Below are 21,829 nucleotides of genomic sequence, written 5' to 3' on the forward strand. Positions count from 1 at the left end.
TCCCTTTTCAATGCCTTTAAAATAAAAGATTTATATGTGCATATGTACATACAGAAGGAGAGGGAAAAAAGTGTGGGAATTGATTTGTCTGCCTCTAGATCACTCAAAAGTCTTAAGTGATCTCTCTGGATTCAGGTCCAAATCCAAAGCCTGTGGAGGTTATCAGTTACTACTGTAGCACACAGAATGTTTTGGAGCATAATTGTAATCTATATTTCTAGATTTAAAGTATATCTGTAATAAGCATGTCACATGGTATAGGCATCTCTCTAAGGGGATGCTTTACAGTTTGCCATGCAAACTCTGGCATATTTAGTTTTCTTCAGAAATGAAGTCAGCTAATAAAATTTACATTTCTTAAAAAAAAAATACTCATAACTTTTTTAGAGTTATCATTTTCTTTTATAGACAGTAATATCACCAAATCTTCAAGGAATATTAATCAATTATTTTTCACTCTGTACCTTTACATCAAGTCTATCCGCTTTTCATAAGATATGTTCTATCAAACCACAAGGTGCTGTGTATGATCCGTCGTTTCTTTTCTTGCATTTGTGTCAATCTGGAAAGCACTTACAGTCTCTTTTGGGTTTAGAAGCTGTGTGTTTATGCTAAGGTTGGGAATCATTAACATCCTAAAAGTTTTAAGGTTTCTTTGAGATAAGCCATCTTGATTTTTTTTTTTTTTTTTTTTTTTACTTAGCTTTCCCAATTTTCTCTCTGTTTCTCACTGTTGAAATCAGGCCAGGTATTTAATGAAGGTGGGGGTTTTTTTGCATGATATTACACTACTTATGAATTTTGTTCTGCTGAGGAATAACATTCAAATATCCTTCCTTGGGATTATTTTGATATTTCCATTTCCAGCCTAGACTGGGAAAGGAGGAGAATGCATGATATGAAAGAAGTCATTAATTGTGGATTTGTAGAGCTCAACAGAAGTTTGTCTTTTAATTGGACTTCAGTTTTTAAGCAAAACTTTAAGTAATCCAGCTGGGTAGTTCATTCAGCTAGGCACTTGAGAATATGAAAAAACCTTTTCCCTATGACTGCCTCAAACCAACATCAACGTGAGGATCTTACTATGTTGCAAACTGTTGATGAAATTGCATTGAAAGTCTAGAAATAAGTGATATTTCATAAAGCTTTGAGGATCTTCCCCCCCCCCCCCCCCAATGTGGATTTCCAGATCGCACTGGTACAGAGACACAAGAAATTACTGATTGGAAAATATAACATGGTCAAAGGGAAATTTCTTACCAGGAAAAGCAGACTTTGCCTTCAGAAAAACCTAAGTGTTTTTTGTTTCCACAATCAATGTGACCATTTTATTTTATGGGCGTTTTAATTCTAGCTCCTTGCTGTGTCCCTTTCCTTCTAGTGAGCCTTGCCCCTGGAGCAGGTAACTGTGCACTGTGCTTGTTTGGCCGCTGGGAAAGCCTGCAGCGTATCATGGGAAACAGGGGCCCACCAGAGGGGGAAAGTAGGGGGAAAAAAAAAAGGAAATGCCACATTTGAGGCAATGTTATGTTTAAAACATCCTTTTTTTTTCTATTGAGTCAGCTGCTACATCAGGGATTTGGTGTGCGCAAAACTTAATGAACAGAAGTGGATTGTTCTAATAACAAACTGCATGACATCAAGTCTTTCTTTGAATTTTTTCAAGATTAATTAATCCTAGAAAAGTCAATTTTCAAAAACATCAGAGAAACACAATACATTACACTTATTTACTTAAGTAAATTTCAGCCAGCTCCTAAGAGACCCTGCATACAATGGAGAAGGATACAAAGACAAATGCAATGAAACATTTCAGTATTTCTATCCTTTAAATTTTCCATTTGGCAAAAAGTTCCAATAGTTTGGGTTTTGATCTTTGTTCAAGACAAACAGATATCAAAACAGTGATTTCCTTCACAGCAACGGCTTATATTTTTGATCAGCTATAATGAATTTTGCAAGTATGATCATTTTCAGATAGGGTGCATTCTTGTCAAACAGATGAGAATAATACCTCCATTAATATGTTTGTTACTTTCTTACATATTTCTTGCCTTTCTCAAATATCCTCGTATTTGTATGTTCCCATGTTAATGCATTTTCCAGTACTATTATTGCCCTCCTTTGTCAAAGTAGGCTTTGACATTGCAGAATGATAGTGCTGTCATAAACACTAGAATCCCTCAGTGAACAGGATTGGAAATGGTCAGCAGATTAAAAATGTTTGCTTGAAGTTTACTCTTTGGTTTGAAGTGGTGGGGGAAAATATTTGCATAAATGAGTTCTTAAGAGATACTAAAAATAAAAAGCTGCTAAAGAAAATATAGCTTGTCTACATTATCATGCGATTTTAATTATGCAAGCATTTATGTTCTTTGTGTATTTTGACTTAGGGCCATGTGAGACACATGAGTGAACTGTCACTCATGCAGAGTTAATTATAATTTATTCATATAGGGAAAAAAACCCTGGGAAAATTTGATAACACTTTTCATTGGCAGTAAACACTAGTTGTTATTAGTCCTTTGAGAAGATTATTCTTAGCAGTCTATATAAACTCTGTATTTCAAAGTGTTCCCTGAAAAGAGGTGTATTAGCACGTGGCTAGAAACACTACAGGAATAAATTTTATTGACTAAGAAACTATATCCTTCTGTACCATAACATTTATTTCATTTTTTTTCTTTCCCTTGAACAAGAGAATATGTTTTGATTCAGTGTTTGGCAATCCAAGCCAGGTTATTTAAAATAATATTCACTTGGAATGTGCTGAGTATAAAATGCTATTTTTAGAGTAGTAACTTTTACACAGTGTTGCAAACAGAAATCTTTAGTTTCCCATGTGTAATACAGAACTAGTTTGTAAAGAATCTTTAGACTTTGCACTTCTCCTTTTCCCAGGTAAGTGGCAAATAACTAGATGTCGCTGTCACGTAGGGCAACAAATGGATAAAGCAAGCATGGATTCTGAGATCTATAATTTTTAATAAGTTTTAAACTAGCTACAAAATGTCAATCACTTCACAAACTGACAGGAGACATAAGGAATTTCATATTACATGCTGTAAGTTATATTTATCTCACAGTTTATCTAGAGTTCATTCATTTAGGTTTTTTTATTATTTTTTAATTAAGTCAGCTACTAAACATCTTAGCGATTTGGTGTGCATAGCTCTAGGTAAGCAACAGAGAACTGTACCGATAACAAACCACGTGGGGATAGCGACTAGTAAGAGAGCCTTATAAAAATTACATTTCTTTGCACCATTTCATATGGTAGTCATTACCTCCAAAAGATAGTCTTCAAAAGCAGCAGACAAACCCAATATATTACACTTATTTCTTTTTGTCTTTGACATATTTTCAGCCAAGCTTTTATTTTGCTGGCAATGGCTAAATGGTGAGTGCCAAATCCCTCTTTTTTCATAATTAAAAAAAATGATCATGATTAATAACTATATATATATCAACAAGAAAAAAGTGGCACAACTGCAAACTTGCTGGTATAACATAGTCCCAAAAGAGTCCGAATACTGAGCATGCTTTTGTTGTCATTGTTGGTGTGCTACTGCCATGGGAAAATTCTTGTTTAAGTAGGAGTCTAAAAGTCTATTTATTCCTCATGCATAAATGCATAAATCACATCACTTTTTAGTGCAATGCTTGTTATAGTAACATAATTCCACGTTGTCTAATCATGAAATCATAACAACAGATAATGGCAATGAAGAACTGAAGACAGCAGGTTTAAGTGCTTAAACATCATGATACCCAAAGACAGGAGCATGGCAGTAGCTCTGTGGAATGTCACAGTTTTACAAGAACAATACTGTATATTTAAAGGTTAACAGCACGTTTAGCATTCCAACAGTGTTGTCATTCAGCAAACATCATTTAAAAAAAAAAATGAGGAGAGGGGAAAAAGGAATGGAATCCAAAACAGAAACAAGGAAAGGAAAAATCCCAAAAAAACATCATAGTGAGCTATAGCCATCAAATCAGCACTATGTACAACCTTTGGAAAGAAAGATATCTAGAAAAAAATAATTACAAGTATCATTTTTGGAAAGCTGACAAACTACACAGGACAACATTTACAATGGGGCTGATATGTGCATGTGTGCAAACCTAGTAGGTAAATACCATGATAAAAGCATGAAGGTACTGCCCTGTTGGACAGCATCAAAAGGAAATGCACTTCACTGCATTTAACCGCTGCCCAGCATCTTTGTTGCACGCTGGTTGGCTTCATCAATCCTGGTTTTGTTGGAATCAGCCTAGGGAAACACAAAGGAAAGAAACAGATGAATACAGAGCAGAAGGAGAACATCTACAATGCTTAGTGGACACTTCTGTAGTCTTGGCTAGGTCAGGAAAAAAGAGAAGCTTGAAAATACCGGAGAGCTGTTTTTTGTAGTGGTATTAGGGACCCAAAAGGAAATTACAGATTTGCTGGTTTTGTAACACTTCAGGTAGCCTTTGAGTAGAGCTTTTATGTTTGTATTCAGCTTCACTAAGCTCTTTTAAATGCTGTGCTAGATCTGTAGCTGGTGCTGTTGATGTATTGATGGTAATGGATGACAGAATGAGAACCAATGGTGTGCATATGGATTTCACTGGTGAAAAGCTTCAGTGCTCTCTAAGATTCAGTGGGCCTGGATTCTGTTCTAATTTAGATCACCAGGCATGCAGTCAAAACTAAAATTTTGTTAGTGTAGAGAGTCACTGGAGCAGGGAAGCAAGATCATCTGATACAGGGAAAGCTGGCAAAGATAAATTTTTTTGAAAATACATCAGTCTGGATTTCTTTGCTCTACATGTGAAAGGAAGGGAAATAGGTAGGAGTGATGCCATTATTCCTTTCTCTCAACAAAGTTCACAAGTGTAGTTGCAAGACAGAGTAACCTTTCTCATTGGGAGCAGCATAAACAGGAATTGAGAAAAGGCAGGGATTCTACCGTTATTTGAAGCAACCAAACTGGAATTTAGTCCAGCTTAGACTGAACCGTTACCTTCACTGTATTCCATGGGGTAACACTTGTCACGATTATAAAATGCTGTTAATAAAACGGCACTACTTGGGAGGTTTAGGAGTTCTCTTTGAGTGGGAAGACACTGACCATGGCTTTCTGTAGCTCTACAGAAGTTAGCTTTGGAGACTAAAGACATTGTTTTAGCTGACAAAAATTGGTAAAGCTCCCTTCAAACCCATGTTTCTATGCTGACTTATGCTAGCAGAGGGACTAGATAGAAAATATTTTCAATTTTTCCAGATCAGACGTGTGGGAAAGGTAAGAATTGTGTTACTGCTTTAAAAGCATGAACTCAAATAGCAAACTCTTTTCTGTGGTTTGATGGCTGTGTTTTGTTAGCTTTGATTGTTCCCACATCTCTGGGGTGTATTCAAATTGTACACGTTTATTTTAAATCTCCGATTTGCAAAGACAGAATGGTGAAGCAAATTTCCCATATACATTTAAAAATCCTTTAAAAATGGTTATACTGATCTGCAATAAATTATTCTTAAATATCTTGGGCTTTTCTCCATAATTGTTTTGGCAAATGCTATGTAGGGTTTTTTTGTTGCTATGCACTGTATTTTTAGTACAGTAGCACGTGCCAGATCCTCAACAAGCGTAAATCAGCATAACTACTCATTATGAGCCACACTCCTTTATTTTAGCCATGAGTTTGACCTTGTCTACCACAATAGTTTTGTGTGCTTTTGCCAAAAGACTACCTAAAAAATAAGTTAATGGTTTTGGAAGCAGTTATGTTTGTCATGAAATCCATGGATATTGATTGAACATTGAGGAAACATAATGGTCCTAAACAGGAATACTAAGGTCTAACCCTGGTGGATGATGTTGCATCAAAGTCAGTGGGAGTCTTTGTACAGACCTTCCCACCTAGGTCAAGACAGAATGCTTTGAGACCTTCCTACTTCCCTCCCAGCCTTCTATTTATGGCTCATCTTAGGGCCAGGGTCTTCTGGTGATGATGTCTGAGCTATTTGACCTACTTATCACGTTGTCATTTTAGTTTTTGTCCCTTTCTTTCTGATCTGAGGGAAGGATAAAGGCTTTTATTCATTGCTATCCTGATTACTCTGGGTAGATCAGATTACATCTCTGCATTATGAGATTGCTTGGGTTTGGATGCATGCATCCAGTTTAACAAGAACGCTTTAGAAGCATTTGGGTTAGCTTTGTGACACACCCCAGCTTTTGCAAAATGTGCCAGCCAAGGGTCTTTCTAATGATCATAATTGATCAAAAGCACAGGGCTCCAGCTGGTCAGGAAAAGAAAACAACTCCAGCAATGCTGCATGCCCACCGCCAGCTAGGGATGATGGTCTATTGACATATTTCATTGCAAAATGGATATGTGTGCATTTGCAGTTTCAGTATTATCTGGCTAACCGCCATTTCTGTCTATAAATTTATAGAGGGTTTTCCTAATATATTGTGTTTCTTTTTCTAGTATCTCATTACTGTGTGTCCTTATTCTGAGAAATTTAGCAGATTTTCACTAAGACTGAAGATTGTCTTGGTTCTGTGCTGTTTTCATGATGACTACTCTGTGTACTCTACAAGTCAATCTTTCAGAAATGTGTCACTGTTCTTTAGCCTCGTCTGCCTGACGAGGCCTGCCTGTGAGGCTGGATTTAATGAATCACATTAGCTTGCAATGTTGTTTTTCTACTGCTCTATGAAATGCCTAGCTCTGTAAGAAGACCACATAGATATGGAAGGCCAGTCCCTCAGTTAGCCAACTGCTCTCAGCATGCACTGCCTAGAGATTTGGCCCACGTGCTTCACGGGCGCAAAGGGCCTGGTCAATGTTTTCAAAATCCAGATGTTTGCAAGCCTGAACTGATAGGAGAACAGTGACTTGTAAGGCTTGCTGTAGTTTGCGAGAGTATCCTGCAGGCACGGATAGGACGCAGCAGATTTCCATCCACAGGCCATGTCTCCTGCCACTATGATATGTCATGAGTAGGGTAGCTGGTAACATGTAATAGTGCATGTCCTCATACTTGCTCTGAGAAAATAACGTATGTCCAAACTTCTTATTTAAAGGTAGTTATGATGTAGGCTGTATAATCTTCCAGTCTCTTCTCACAATGTAGATAGATGTGCTGCTCTATAGTGCTTTTCATATGAGTCACAGCGGTAAATCCTTCCCCTCCATGCTCCTATTTTTTCCAGAAGTATGAAATGCTGCAGAATGGCATCACAGTAATCCTGTGCATTTGCCAATACAGTCAAACTAACAGATGCAGCTTTATAAAACAAAACTTTTGACTGACGCAAAGCCATGTGCTCTGCTGTGTTATGTGACTGTCTGTCAGAGATGAACTTCCCACCTTTAAGACAATGTATACTTTACCCAGTTCTCTCTGGAATCAAACTTCAATAAGCAAAAATATCTGAGTGATTCCCTCAGTGCAGTATTTTCTTTAATTTTTTTCACTAGGCTCCGATGTAGTTAATTGACGTGAAAAATCGTCATGGGCATCCTGCTCGTGTGAGAAGGCTTGCACGTGTGAAAAGGCTCAAGAGTACAAGCTCTACCATTTAAGGTCAGCATTAACTCTAAGCAGCACATATAAGTCCTTGGGTTAGATCCTCAGGTTGTGTAAACCTCAGCTGAAGTCAACTGTTGTATTGATTTTACACCAGATGAAGATCTAGCCTCTTACGTCACTTCAGCCTGGCTATGCCTGTGCCTGGAGCTCTGCCAGTATGAATGCAGATGGCTTGCAGATCTTGGGATCTGAAGACGGCAGTGAGTTCCCAGCCGGGTTTGGAGGGTACTGCTATCTGCTTCAGAAATCTGCAATGCAGGTCTGGCACTGGAATGGTGCGATGGTGATTTTGCAACAGTAATGCTGAGCCTCAGTTATTTTTACATACATATATACCACCACCACACCACTGAGAGAGCTGGTAGATCTCTGTCCTAATGTGGTTATAAGCAGGCAGCACGAGACTGGCTGCACTGTTACCATACAGCAAAGCCTTGCTTAATAAATCCCTATCCCCTTTTTGGGACTAGCCCTCCAAGCAGGTGATCCAATTCTCAATTGCTCATGGCATTTCCAAGGGAAGTCCAGGAAAGCTTAAAGCTTGCCAGGAAGTGCCAGGGCATTCAGACCCAAACCTCACGGTGCTGCACAGTTCAGGGCACTTCACCTTTCTCAAAGCTGTTGCAGAAGGAGACTTGATTTGTGCTAAGGGGTCCCTTTGCCAGCTGTTGTCTTGCAAACCCAACACTGTGGGTTCAGCGCAATGTGCACTGAAGGTTACTGAAGATCCACAGCAGCAAGCGCTTCTGTGGCCCAATGATTTAGAGGGAGAAGAGAGAGGAGCCCTAGCAGCTATTTCTGTCCCTTGTCCTTCTCCAAGCTGAAGAAAAACTGCAGTATGCACATCCTGTGCTTGCAGAAGGGAAAACAGCCTCTTTTGGGGTCCTCTTAGAAATGTCATCTCTTACCTTCTCCATGATCCTGTCAATCTGGCGATTCTGTGTGTCGATCTCGTTGCCCATGTCCAGGGCCATGTGACGTAAGTTGCCAATGATGCCGCTGACCTGCTCGAGGTTCTCATCCATTTCATTTTCCCGGGCATCGTTTGTTACCCTGGGAGCAAAAAACCCAATTATTCAAAGCGGAGACAGAGGAGGTTTACCCTGAAACTCTGATTCACCTGCAATCTCCCCTGCATCCTCCTTCGCTTGTCACCTGAGGAGCATGCTGCTGTGCTCAGCTTTGAAGAAAAGGGATTAATAAGTAGCTAGCCTGAAAAACATTACGTGCTTATTTTTTGGTTGTGGGGATTAATTGTCTGGGTTCATCACTGCTCTGTTTATACTGCTCATGTCTGCTGTTCCTAGAAGTATTGCTGTCTGAGCTTGTCTGTACTACATACTGCACCTCTCTGCTAGTGATGGTCCTCCTCAAAAGACAAATGGAAGGGTGCTCTGTTTGGACTTGTGTGTTGTTAGAGTACATGGGAAATGCTGGAGGGTGGTGGAATTGAAGCTATACCTGTTCTCCTCCTTGAATTACACATAACTAATGGATACTGTCCAGTTCTCATACCCTTGGGGCTCACTGAAATATTGGGGAAGAGCTGCTTCAGCTGTGCAAATCCTGACCTAACATCCTATTTAATTAAATGTGTTTCTGGTAAATGACAGAAGCAGCTTCTCTCAGATTTACTGGCTTCAGTAAAGATCCTTTGTCCCTCATTCTTAGCACAGTCTTTTTCACTTGCTTGGTTTTTAGAAGAAAAAACTCACACTTGAGCTAAGGCCCAGTTCAATGCTCCAGTGACTGGAGAGGCATGTAGTGACTGACACTGGGAAAGGTAAGGTCTATGGGTCCCACTCAGAAAATCACTACTTTGAGCCTTTTGTGCAATTTGTGTTCATGTAAGTGCCAAAAGGGTGCTACAGGCTGTTTGCAGAATGATTATGGTGTAGCGTAACTTCCGTCACTGCTATTCTGTTATCGTGCCCCAGCCTTCATTTTGGTGGGGCTGCCATCCAGAAATAAAAAAAAAAAAAGTGAATGGCAGACCCAGCAAACTTAAATGGCAACTCCATCCCACGCTCCAGATTGCATGACAGCATTGTTTCCATCACACTGATTTCCCTTTATCACAGCAGCCAAAAAAATAAATGGATAATAGTTTTTGGAAAGATAATTACTTATTAATCCAGTGTCCTTAATCTTCAGAGATCAAAGCTTTGCCTACTGGTATGCCTTTATCCATTCAGCTGATAGCATTGTCATTTAAATACATGCTCTATAAGCACTGTAATCAGTATGTACTTATTGCTGGATCCCTATGTATTGCTGAAAGTTTGCAGTTTGGTTGCCATTAGTATAGCTGTGTGTTTCAAACTGGCTTTCATTTGAGTGCACAGGGGTTGCCACTAAACCATCAATGTTTCTCCACAGTTGTGGCTTTACGGCAGCTGAGGAGTGGGGCATCATTCCCCGTTCAGTGAGGTTTTCTGCATAGACACAAGCAGGGAAGCAGTATACCTCTAGATAAGTGTGCTTCAAGTTCTGCGCTTAGCTCAGTGCTTTGGCAGGGAGCCTGAGGCTTTTTTCTTTTTGAAAAGAGAAGAAGGGGTGCTGGATGCTTTGGTACATCTTCTGGCAAGGATGGATAATGAGCACTACATATCTTGAGACATTATGATGATTAACTAGTATTTATCTGACACTTCATTTCTGAGGCATTTGACAAACATCATTAATGAGACCCATAATAAGGCCCCCAGGAAAAGTGCATTGTTCACGCTGGGGAGCTGGAGTGCAGAGGACAGTGCTGACTGGCCGTGACAGTCTGCAACCTCATGTTGGTGCTGTGAAGTAAATACATAGATATTATTTCTATTTTGTTATTGCCCAAATCTGGGCCAAGGGAAGTTAGTGGACACAGTAAGCCTTTACTACCTGTCTTCATTGTCGTCAACCTAAATCTGAGCACCTACCACTTGGTGGAAAACACTGGCTCCATCGCATTTCGCAGCACCACTGAAGGAGTTAATGAGCGTCACAGAACTCATGACCATATGGAAGAAATCTAAATATATCAGTGACAAGGAGAATAGAGAGAAAACAGCGGATAAAAAGGCTCACCTGCGGATAAAGCCACCACTGATGGCCATCTGCTCCCGTTCATCTACGACACGTGCAGGCTGGCTGGCTACAACGCCATCCTGATTATTGCCCCAGGCTTTTTTGTAAGCATCACTTGATTTAAGCCTAGGCAAAAAAGATGTTGAGTAACAAAGCATCAAGTGGACAAGGACAAATGCAAAACTCTTCTCCAAGCTAAAAGCTGCATCAAGCAAATGAGTTTTCAGATAGAGGGTCATTGTATACCGATATATCATAACCCTGAATAAAAGGAGGGTTTGGGGGTTTGGTTTTTTTTTTTTACTTTACTGCCACAACAACTGTGATGGTCAGAGGTTTTGTTTCCAATAGGGTGGATTGCAATTGTCAAGTCTACAACACTGCACACAGGTTTTTGGATGTTGACTTAGTTTCCAGAAACAAGGAAAAAAAAAAAGAAAAGAAAAAAGGAAGAGGAGAAGAAATACAGATAAGTAGAAAACATTGTTTCATTTCAGTGACACATATGTTTTGACATCAAACACAGAGAACGTACTGGCAGACAAACATAAAAACAGAACTGCCAAGTATAGTGTGTACATCACATCACAGCAACACACCCTCTTAGAGAAAAAAGGATTTGGCTAGATTTTAACATTTTAGCATGCAGAAGATTGGACTTCTGTTGATATTTTTTAACATGTATGTGGCATAATAGGCATTTAAAGCCACTAACCTTTCCCGAGGTGATTTGGGGATGCTTTTATCATAAAATTCATAGGGTTCATTGGATTTTTCAAATAATATATCGGTACTTGAAAATAGTAATCATACATCGACAGTTGATGTACAAACCTTTGTCCACAGAGACAAAAAGTAAAAGGCAGAAGTGAAATGAGTGCAGGAGAAAAGAAAAGATACAAGCAATCTAGCATCAGAAAGGGAAATTTTTCTACATTTTTCTTCATGCACCAGCTACAGGCATGAATAAGAAGTGAAGCATTCTCACTAAGCACAGTTGCCCCAATAGTTCATCATACTCTTAATGCATCAGCAGTAACAGCCTTCACAATAAGCAAGACACAGGCAAAAATGGATCATCACTTCCTTCAGGAGCTTTAAACCACAGGACTTTAAAATAGCCTAGCAACTTGTTATATTTGTTGTTTACGACAGTTACATTAACTTTCAGAGAGCCATTTTTGACTGAGCTGCCATGGATAGAAAATTAAAATCCAGGCATACGTTCAGTGGCATGTGCAGCGTATTTAGGGTTGCTGTCATTGGAGTCATTAGATGAGAGTGAACACTTTAACAGGAGAATGTGAGTGCTTGGGGTCTATAGGTGTAAGTTCTTGATATTGTTCCGGAAACAGAGCAGTTTCCAACAAAGCTGATGGGAACTGCAAATCTCTGTGGTTTCCCTGTTCTTCGGTCAGCTCCAATCAGTCATATAAACAGCCCTGTGGCTTGGATTTTGTGGGAGAAACTGAACATGCTTCTGGGGGACTTGGGAGAGGACACAACAAACCTGTCTCTGGCGTTATGTTCTCTCCATGCCTCCTGAAGCAGCTCAGCTTCTATTGAGCCTGAAGAGATGTTGCATGCTCCAATATAGAATTAAAATGTTGATGAAAAGAGGATCTTTCCTATTCATCTGTTTTGTTGCTTATTTCCTATTAAAGTTTGTGAAGACTTGAAAACATGGTAGTTGGCTTTTTTGTTCTTAGTTCTCTGAAACTATAAATCAGCTTTGGCTTTTGTAGGAATGAGTGAAAGTAGTTCTCTTGCTGCACATACATTTACAGGTTTTTGCCTGTTCTTTAGACCTATGCAACTTTGAGAGTGAGACAGTCTCTGTGTTTGAGGTGAATGATTTTATACACCCAGAACTTGATCTCTGTTTTCTTGTGGACTTCCCATTAAAGTCAACAGGTGGAGTCTGGCTCTGCTCATGGTCAATAGCAGTTGTCCTTTTGAATGCAGTCTGGTCAAAGTTTCATGCCATGGACATTTTGGGTCTCCTCAGAATGTAGGATCAAGCCTTACATTTTGGTAAGGCTCACAGAATTGTATTTACTCTGTATATCAGAGTATAGTTATGCATGAAATGGTTAATCTTTTTAAAATATATGCCATTAATCTACCACCAGCCAGAAGTATGCATTAGGAGATCATGGTGATACTGATGCCTAGAACTGTATGGATTTCTCTTCCTCCTACACTCCACTTCTCAGAATATCATCTTATTCCTACCTGTTGAGTCCTGGGATAGTGATTCAGGGAACAGTCTCTAAAAGCACTGTTCATCCATACCCTGTTTCTGAACACAGTGGCAGATTAGCAATGCCAGTTTATGAAATCTGGCTGCAGACTGCAAAGGTCAGAATACTGTCTTAAAGCAGGGAGGAGGCAAGTTTAAAAATGAATGTCCTCCACATCAAATGCAGTATCTTTCTGTTCTTGCATCTGTTGGTTTCATCATACTGCGATCATAGTGAAGTGGTAAATGTTATAAGGCCACATGTCAGGTGCTAACCCAATCCATGCCACAGGCTTGGCTGTCAGTTCTGAGCAGCCTTTCCTACAGTACAGCATATCAAAGCTGCTCTAAAAACTGACTATTCCTGCAAAATACATTGGAATTTTTTGTACTTCAAGGGTGAGCTTTTGATGCAGGCATCATGCCATGTTTCTCCAGCAGGAGCAAGACAGGACAGTGTTCCTCTTTAAGTTGCAACAGCTTTTAGAGTGCGGGAGATGTAAAGTTTCTGCTCCGTACTCTTATACCTGCAGCTTTTCTGCACTGGGTCCTCTGGTGCAGACAGCAGGGCTAAAGCCTGTATCAGAGCTGATACCAATTGCATGCAGTCCCACTGACAAAGGCTGTATGTGTGTGTAGCTCTTTCCATTCCTCCTTGCCTCTCTCCCATTGTGCACACCAAGGCAATAATACACATATTCTGGGAAAAATGTTTACCCCTGCAAAGTATTTGTGTCTTGGTGCACAGGAGCAAAATTGATTTTTTTTTAAAGCTGAGGTGGTATCTGCATTGTGTCCCAAGGGAATTAACTTCAAAATAAATGGTGACTGATAAGGCAGAAACCCAGTCCTACTGGGTGGATTTCTGGCAACATACCCATTGAATTCTATGACAGCTCTCCTTCCTTTGGTCTTGATAATCATGGTAGGATCAGGCCCTGGCTGCGAAGAAAGTATCTGTGCCACGCAGAAAGGGAGTATAATACTACAGAACCACAGCACTCTGCTTTGTTTCCTGCACAATCTCTGGCCAACCATTTATGACTGTTTTCACTGTAACCTGGTTGCATGCCTACTCACTGCATGCTGGATTTGCCATTCCTCAAGGGCTTCTGGTTTGTGCACTTTGTCCCCAATTTCCTACACCCGCATAACCACACATCACGTTTTCATTTGGCATTTAAAACAAGCTTTGCATTACTTGGAGGACGGTTTCGTTCAAGTGTGATGGCATGCAAGCAAATTTGATGCATTTCAACATTTCTGCTTAGTGTACGTGCTACCCAAATGGGAGAAATTTGGTGTGTTCAGCTTTTCTCAAATTTGTTGCCTATGGCAGGATGAAAACCATTTCAAGCTGGGTTCCAATTGTGAACATCATGTCTCTTTCAAGATCTCATCAAAGACTATTTCTGTTGTACAATGAAAAAACTGATTTTCATCCATAATTTTAAGCAATGTTTATTATGATCTCTTCTGCATTTTTTCAGCTGTTTTGTTTTGTTTATTAAACTTGTTGTGAAAATATGTTTCAAAATTTAGGGTCTCTAGGAATAAGGTAGCCCCAGTGTTTTAGTTCGCTGGAAAATGGAACCACTCGGTACACTTTGTGTAAAATGTTGAAACTTTTACCATTAAAAGGTGTCAACAGTGAAGCTTTCACTGCAGTATGCCTGATTTTAATGCATCTACAGTAATTCCCAGTCAGTTGTCTGTGCTATGAGATGAATGCATTTGAACCAGAATCGTTCTTTCTGCATGCCACATGCTCATCCTGTCCATGTGCCTAGCAAGGATGAGCTTCACAAGGCCTTTGGGATCAGCCTTAAGTGCTCAAAGAGATGAGGCAGGCAGCACCTACTTGTTACATGGACAGACACAAAGACCACAGAATTTTCCTAGGTCCGTCAAATTCTTTTCTGCTTCTTTCATGTCCTTATTGATTTGGTCCATTCCCTCTTCGATGCGTTCCAGTTGTTCTGATTAAACACAAGTATTTTATCCCCACAGAATGAAGCAGATGGAAAAGGACAAAGAAAAAAAAGACAAAAACTTCAGACATTCACTGTGACAAAAAACTGGACACCACATAGCAGAGCCGGTACCCAGTACCTACTTGTTACAAGGACATATGAAAAGGCCACAGCATTTCCCTAAATCTTTTAAATTTTTCTCAGCCTCCTTCATGTCTTGGTTGATATGGTTCATGCCTTCTTCAACACGATCGAGTTGTTCTGGTCAGGACAAAGGGATGACAGTGTGGAATGAATTGTATTTTTGTTTGTTTGCTTTTGTCTTCAACAGAACATGAAAAATGACCATGTAGAACTGAATTAATAATGACATTACAATGCATTAATCTGAGCTGATGCATTGTTGGAAGGATGTATGCCGCACTGCATGCCGAAGATCTTTTTTACTAATATGGGAAGAACAAAACAAAGGAGGAAGATGTTTGAAATATATTCATTTAAACAAGATGTAATGATGTAGAAAGGAAGGGTTATAAAGTTCAAGGTCCAGAAACATAATACAATACATCCACTTACTAAGACACCAATGATATCCAAGAGAAAGAAAGATAGTGTTATTATTTTGCATTTATATACATTAATACAAAAGAAAAGTTGTCCTTCCATGGAAAATACTTCAGTTACTTACGCTTAAAAATGCCTTGGAATTAGGTGATTTTGGACAGCATAATTGCTTTGACTAGTGAGTGAGAGCCATGGTAGTAACTGTACCAGAGATGGAGCGAGCTGTTAAGAGCTGTATCCAAGCACTCCTTTTTCCAGAGGCTGAGGAAACTGAGACCTGCCACTTTGATTGGCATTGGATATTAATCTCTAATTTGAGTATGGCTTCAGGGCTGGTTTTCTTTCTGGTATGGGTGCCGCAAATTAGGAGTAACCCCAGTGAACACAGAGTGATTGCAGCCACTCCAGGAGCCTGATGCTCACTGAAAGAGGACCACTGGTTGTGTCATTCATTGTCTCTGTCCCCAAGGGATCTTATGAAAACAAACATTGGGTGAAGACTCATGTTTTCAGTGGGGTCACTTCTGCTTTGCTCCAGGGCAAGTTATGAAGCACCAAGCCCAGTAACCAACCATATGTAGACACCGTCTCTCCACTGGTGTCAAAGAGAATTTGGCTTGTTTCCACCTAAGGCTGACAACAATGTAGGGTTTTCTTAGTGACTTGGTAGCTCAGAATAATTTGGTGTGTTAATTTCTTCACTGTTAAAGCTGGGGAAAATGGCCTAGAGAAACAGAATGCCACAATGTAAAATTGTAAGAAGGGATACTCTGCTGATGGAAACAGATATGGATCCCGTGGGATCAGGGGTCTTGTGTGGACTCTGTGGTAGCAACAGCATTTTACATGGGTGGAAAGCCTCACCATTTGTTTCATGAAGGATAAACCCAAATAAGTATTACATGGAATGAGAAAGTTACTTGGAGTGGCATTTCAATCCATTAAAAATTGTAACTGTACCTAAAGAGGCAAAGTAAAGCAATCCCAGTAAAACACAAATACATCCCTATTCCCTGTATTGAATAGAAGAAAATATAAACACAGAATTAGACCTGGGAGGAAAGGAACTAAGAGAGCACTGGTTATAGGAAGAATTTAATGTCATCCCTGATGTTAACTGAGTCGTATCCAGAAGAAAAAAAAAAAAAAGGCATTTTAGAAAAAAATCATGTGCGTATTGACATCAATACAAAACTCCTCTTGACTTCTTTGGGAACATGAATAGCCCTAATTTCTTACTTGGGTTTCTAATAACAATTGAGGTTTAGATTTTTAAAGCTTTCTGGGGGATTTGGATACCCAATTCCCATTAAAATTAATTTTATTTAATTTATTTTAATGGGAAATAGGCATCTCACCCCAGAGGGCCTTGAAAATGCTGGCCTAAATTATTCAAGCTGAAATAATTTGAATATTGAACTTGTGCTCTTTGTTTAATTCTTGCATGAGGCTGGGCTTTGAGAAGGAGAGGGGCCATGTCAGCATTGTGAGTTGCATCTGCTTTTCAGCTGTCAGTTCTCATTCTCCTCAGCTGGATATGCCTGTCTCCAGATACCACAGGAGTTATTGATCCTAAATCCAAAGATACATTTAGAAGATTAGAGTTACCTGGCACCGTCCTCTAAAAGGGGCACATATAATGTGAGCAAAGGATTGAGAAACTAATAAGGAAACGCGAGAGATACACTGCACAAGTTCTGCTAGATAAACTGCTGAGCCAAGAACTAGAAATACAAGTTTGGATTGTTTTAATGCACCTTGTAATTTTACATTTTGGTTGGGAGACTTTAGCAGAAGCTTTGGTTCATGTTTGTAGCCACAGATTGTCAATCTCATCAGAAATGTGAGTATGTGGTAGAAGGTGATATTCCTCTAAGTGCTCCTGCTTCTCACTAACTCAGAGTCCTGCCTGCCCCTGCGTAACTGGGCAACTCTTGCTCTGGGAAGCAGCTGTAAGAGTGTGAGCTGGCTTTTATGCTGGTTCATGCAGCGTGATGGGAATTGCTAAATTTCTGTTGCAGATTCCCACCTCTTGCTTGTGAGAGCTGTGTTTGCAGAGCCCCGATGGTTTTCAGGGCTCTCAGTTAAGAAGGCTATTTCCACATAGGTATTTTGACACTGGGAGGGACAACAGATACTGACCTTTCTTCCACTAATTTTGCTGCTAGTATTTCTCTAACCTTGACTGGCCAGTAGAAAATGCCAGGTAGGACTGCAGAGATCAGTCCTAGATCTGGTACCACTGGTGGCTTTCAGTCTAAGCATGTTTCCTTGCTCAGATGCACATTCTCTGAAGTCAGGTGTTATGTACTAGGGCCTTTTGAACTTTCTTTCCCTGGTTCCTATTCTGCCTGAATAGATGAGTGCTAATTGAAGAGTATATTTGTCATGACTCAAAGACTTTCATTTAAATTCTAGCTCTCTCCAGGAACCTGATTTAATTTATCCTGCTTCAGGATTTGTGTGTGATGCCTATACTATTTCTGAATAGAAAAGGGACCCACAACTAATTTATCTTCTATTAAAGGAAACATCATCATTGTAAAAAGCCCATGTCATATTTGTAGCCCAGAAGTCTAGACAGCTGGCTGCTGGTCCTAAAACCATTTGCTAGTTGTTAATGTCGTGGGCTGGATTGTTAACTGGTTTAAATCGGCGTAGTTATGCTGGCTTCATGGAGCAACACCAATTTATACCTGTCAAAGATCTGGTCCCACAGGCAAGGAAATAGATTCATGAGTCTAACCACAATTATTGAGGCATAAATATTATAGAGGAATTAACTTAATGGGGTCACTCTGGATTTGTTTTGGTATAACTGATATTAAAATCTGTCCCAGAATGAATCACTGCTGGTAAGAAATCATATGGCTATCAAAAGGTTAATTTAATGTATGTTTTCATAGATCTTCCCTATTCCAACCTTGCACATTGTATTAAAGGTTTTAGGGAAGACAGTCTGCTGACACATACTGCCATGAGCCTACGCAAATTCATGCCTACAAAAGATCATGTCCTTTATCTCCCATTTAGAGAAGCACTTCGAGGTCAGAGTTTAAATATCTTTTGATAGTTTGTTGCAGTATTCTTTGAATATACTACGTCTATATATAAGTTTATATATCGTATGTGATATATAAGAGAATTGGCATTGTCTGGAAGCAGAATACACATCACAGGTATGTTTCATTGAGATTTCCTTCATTTTTTTTCTAGGAAGCTCTGCTAATTATTATCCCTTTGTGCATATTGATTGTCTTTTATGTCTGAGAATGTCACTTTGATTCAAACATAGTGCCATATACCTTCTTCCAGATCTTACAGCAAACTAATGGCACATCGCAGGATATAAACAAGGATATTTTTTTACCTGTATTGTTATACTTACAAATTACTTCTGTATTAAAACCATAGGCAACTTTCTGTATTAAAACCACAGGCAACTGAGGGACCGTAAGTTAGTCCTGTTAGTTTTACCAGTGCAGTGTGGCCTTTTGCCAGTGGGTCTTTGCCAGGATCTTCCATAACAGTGTGGTGAATCCCCACTCTGTGACTGATCTGGGGAAGTGGCTGGGAGAGGAAAGCTGTAGCAAGGGCATCCCTCAGCTGTTCCTGTGGTCTCTTGAGCAAACACAGCTGCAAAAACATCTTAACACAGTGTTGGATGCAGGACCAGGACAGGGCAAGTGTGGTGTTGCTCCACCTTTGCATCCCCATCTGTAATTTATAACAAATGTTCCTTGACTAGTGTCCAGGACCTGGGGCCTGTGCTTGAATGTCAGTTAAATGCCTGCGGAGAAGGGAACTTGCTCCTTTGCCTGGAGTATTGTGCAATGAAGCAATTTCCACCAAGGACAGTTTTAATTAGAGAAAAAGAAAAAAAAAAGGACATCTAAGAACAAATTGTGATCATAATTGCATACAAGAGGGCTGAATTTGAAAGAGAGTCAGCAGATTAACTACTTCCAACTATACTCAGTGATCACATTTTCCATAAAGGAGAATCATATTGGAGCACAGTACATTTCTAGGACAGCCTTTTCAGAAATCCTGAGTCTTGACCTAGCTCCGCTCTGAAGGGCATTGCTGGGCACAGGTATGAACAGAAAAAGCTGGCAGGGAGTGCTTGTGAGCCCACGTGTAGCTGTGCTAAAAGTAATAGTAGACAAGGCACAACCTGCTTTTGGGGGGGGGTTTGTTTGTCTTTTGTCCTGCACTACACTTTCAACATAATTAATACCATTTTTCCTGTATAATCTGGAATAGTTGATAGTTACCATATTTTTTCACTATTTAGCAAACCATTTCTGACTGAACAGCTCAGCTCAAAGGTGGTGTTGGAGTGCCTCTTGCAACTCTGCTTTTGGCATCTCACTGTCTATCAATTTTCGTGGTAGCTGTTGAATAGGAAATAAGCAGGTGAAGGGGTCTGTGCAAGGGGCCATAATTTTGCTCTCTGATGGAAAGGAATGGTAATTATCTTTGGAGAAACAACTGCAGTAAATACAGTGCCATAGAAGCAGGTCAGCCATAACTCATACAAAACTGTAAAACTCGCAACTTCTGCAAAAACAATAGAGGTCAGCTAGCATGGGTACCATCCCATGGTGCCAACACTTTTGCTTGTGGGGTTGCCCAGTTATTCCAAAGTTTTATCTCCATACTTCAACTTGATCTGGAGTACAGATCTGCTGGGTAGATTAAGCTGCTCCCTGTGTTCACTGGCATTGCTTGTTGTGCATTTGCTGTTGCTGTGGTGCCGGGAGAAAATTTCAATTGCATTGACATTTTCCTTGTGACTTATTAAAGTTGTAGCTATTCCTCTGTCTTGTCTTGGATGAAAAATGGCTGTGTTACTACTGTTATTGGAAAAGTTTCTCCCCTCCACCCTGTTTTGAATACAAGAACAAAATTCTTCTGTAATAAACTGCATGAGGACATCATCCGACAAAAAAAAAAAGTCCTAGAAGGTCCAAATCTCTCTGCCTGCTGATACTCCCAGGTGATGGGAGTTTCCTCTGGAGGAAGAGAGCTACCACTCTGGGACCCCTCCTGTGTCAGCAATTCAGATTTATCTTCATATCCCCACTTTGTACTATCAGTTTCATTTCTACAGTCTGCTGTTAACCAACATGCATCCAAATATTAACATTTTTCTACGTTAGTATGTTTCAAAGACACATTTAATGAAGCAGAGCAATTGCCACTGCTCAATAATCCTCTGCAGCATGACATTTTTTGTGTAAAATGTAAATATTTTCATTTAAAGCATTATGTACATATTTCTATTTAAATAATTAATTAAGGGAACTTGACTCAAGGCCAGGTTTAAAAAAATGTAAGCATTATGGATGCACATAGGGAAAGATTTTCTCACTGATAAAGAAAATGCCAACAAGGAGAATCTAACCTCAGCTCCTTCCTGTGGGCTCCCCAGGGGAAGAACTGTGTTGAACTGGTTTGGGTGACAATGTCTTGCTCAAAAAATGATAACTCTTGGTATTGCAGAGGGACTACTCCAAAAGCCCACTCAGATTCCCAGTGACTTCAGAGGGCACTGGAGGAGGTTTCTAGTTCTTATGGCAGTCCCATTCTCTGTGAAACAGGAGAAGTAAAAGCTCTTGTGCAGCTCCACATCTCTGTAGGGTCATAACAGACTCTGTGGTCTGCTGTACAGCCAGCTGTGCTAAACAGTTAGGCAACAGGAGCTAGCCAGACTGGCTTTATTTTATAAATGCCTAGTATTGTAAAATTACGTTGACTTATTTCCTTTTATGATCCCAAAGACTTCTGCTTATTGATGTCAGAAAATGAGTTCTGCTTTGCGTTATTTAGATTGAGATCGGCTCAAAGAAGTTTTCTTTGTAAGGTCTGTTTAAATTCAAAGCAAGCAATTTTGTAGGGAAACCTAGAAATAGAGCTTCAAGCAACTGCAGAGATTAGATATTCTGCTTGCCGCCCACTGGAAAGATCAATGTCATGGTTTTTGTATATTTAACACCTAATAATCTTAAATGACTTGTGCAGTCAGCTGAAAAGAGATCACATGGCAGTGTTAGCAAATTATTTCCTTAATCTGATAATCTGTAGAGACATCCATGAGTTGCACACATTGCGCTAATTACGGAGGGTTCAAAGTCATCATTAGCGTATTTTGCCTAATACTATAATAAGTTCTTTATCACTAAAATAAAATAAAAAATCAGGAATTATTACAGCTATGTGTGGCTAAAATGGACAAAACTTAATTAAACATTTAGCATAGTACAGCGGTTACAATATTGTTAGGCTGTTTTCCTTGAGAAACCCGTACTGTATAGTCACAAGCTAAATTTACTGAACCACCTAAGGCATGACCGTAACTGATTTAAAGAGGCTTTTAAATTGTCT

At 39.7% G+C, this 21,829-nt stretch overlaps 1 protein-coding gene across 2 annotated transcripts in view; it reads right to left on the reverse strand.

The window, feature by feature from the left end:
- Positions 1-2,965: 2,965 nt before the first annotated feature.
- SNAP25 (synaptosome associated protein 25) overlaps positions 2,966-21,829 on the reverse strand; it is a 72,650-nt gene continuing 53,786 nt past the window's right edge. The window contains exons 5-8 of one of the 2 annotated variants that reach the window (XM_069787576.1): positions 15,019-15,136; positions 10,661-10,786; positions 8,500-8,644; positions 2,966-4,277 (exon numbers count right to left, since the gene is read on the reverse strand). In XM_069787576.1, the coding sequence (XP_069643677.1) occupies positions 4,209-4,277; positions 8,500-8,644; positions 10,661-10,786; positions 15,019-15,136 (458 nt within the window). In that variant the 3' untranslated portion in view covers positions 2,966-4,208. Of the gene's footprint in view, positions 4,278-8,499; positions 8,645-10,660; positions 10,787-14,763; positions 14,882-15,018; positions 15,137-21,829 lie in introns of both variants that reach the window. The other variant, XM_069787575.1, reaches the window with a different exon arrangement.

This window comes from Haliaeetus albicilla, chromosome 7 (genome assembly GCF_947461875.1).
Source record: "Haliaeetus albicilla chromosome 7, bHalAlb1.1, whole genome shotgun sequence".
NCBI classification, from domain to species: Eukaryota; Metazoa; Chordata; class Aves; order Accipitriformes; family Accipitridae; genus Haliaeetus; species Haliaeetus albicilla.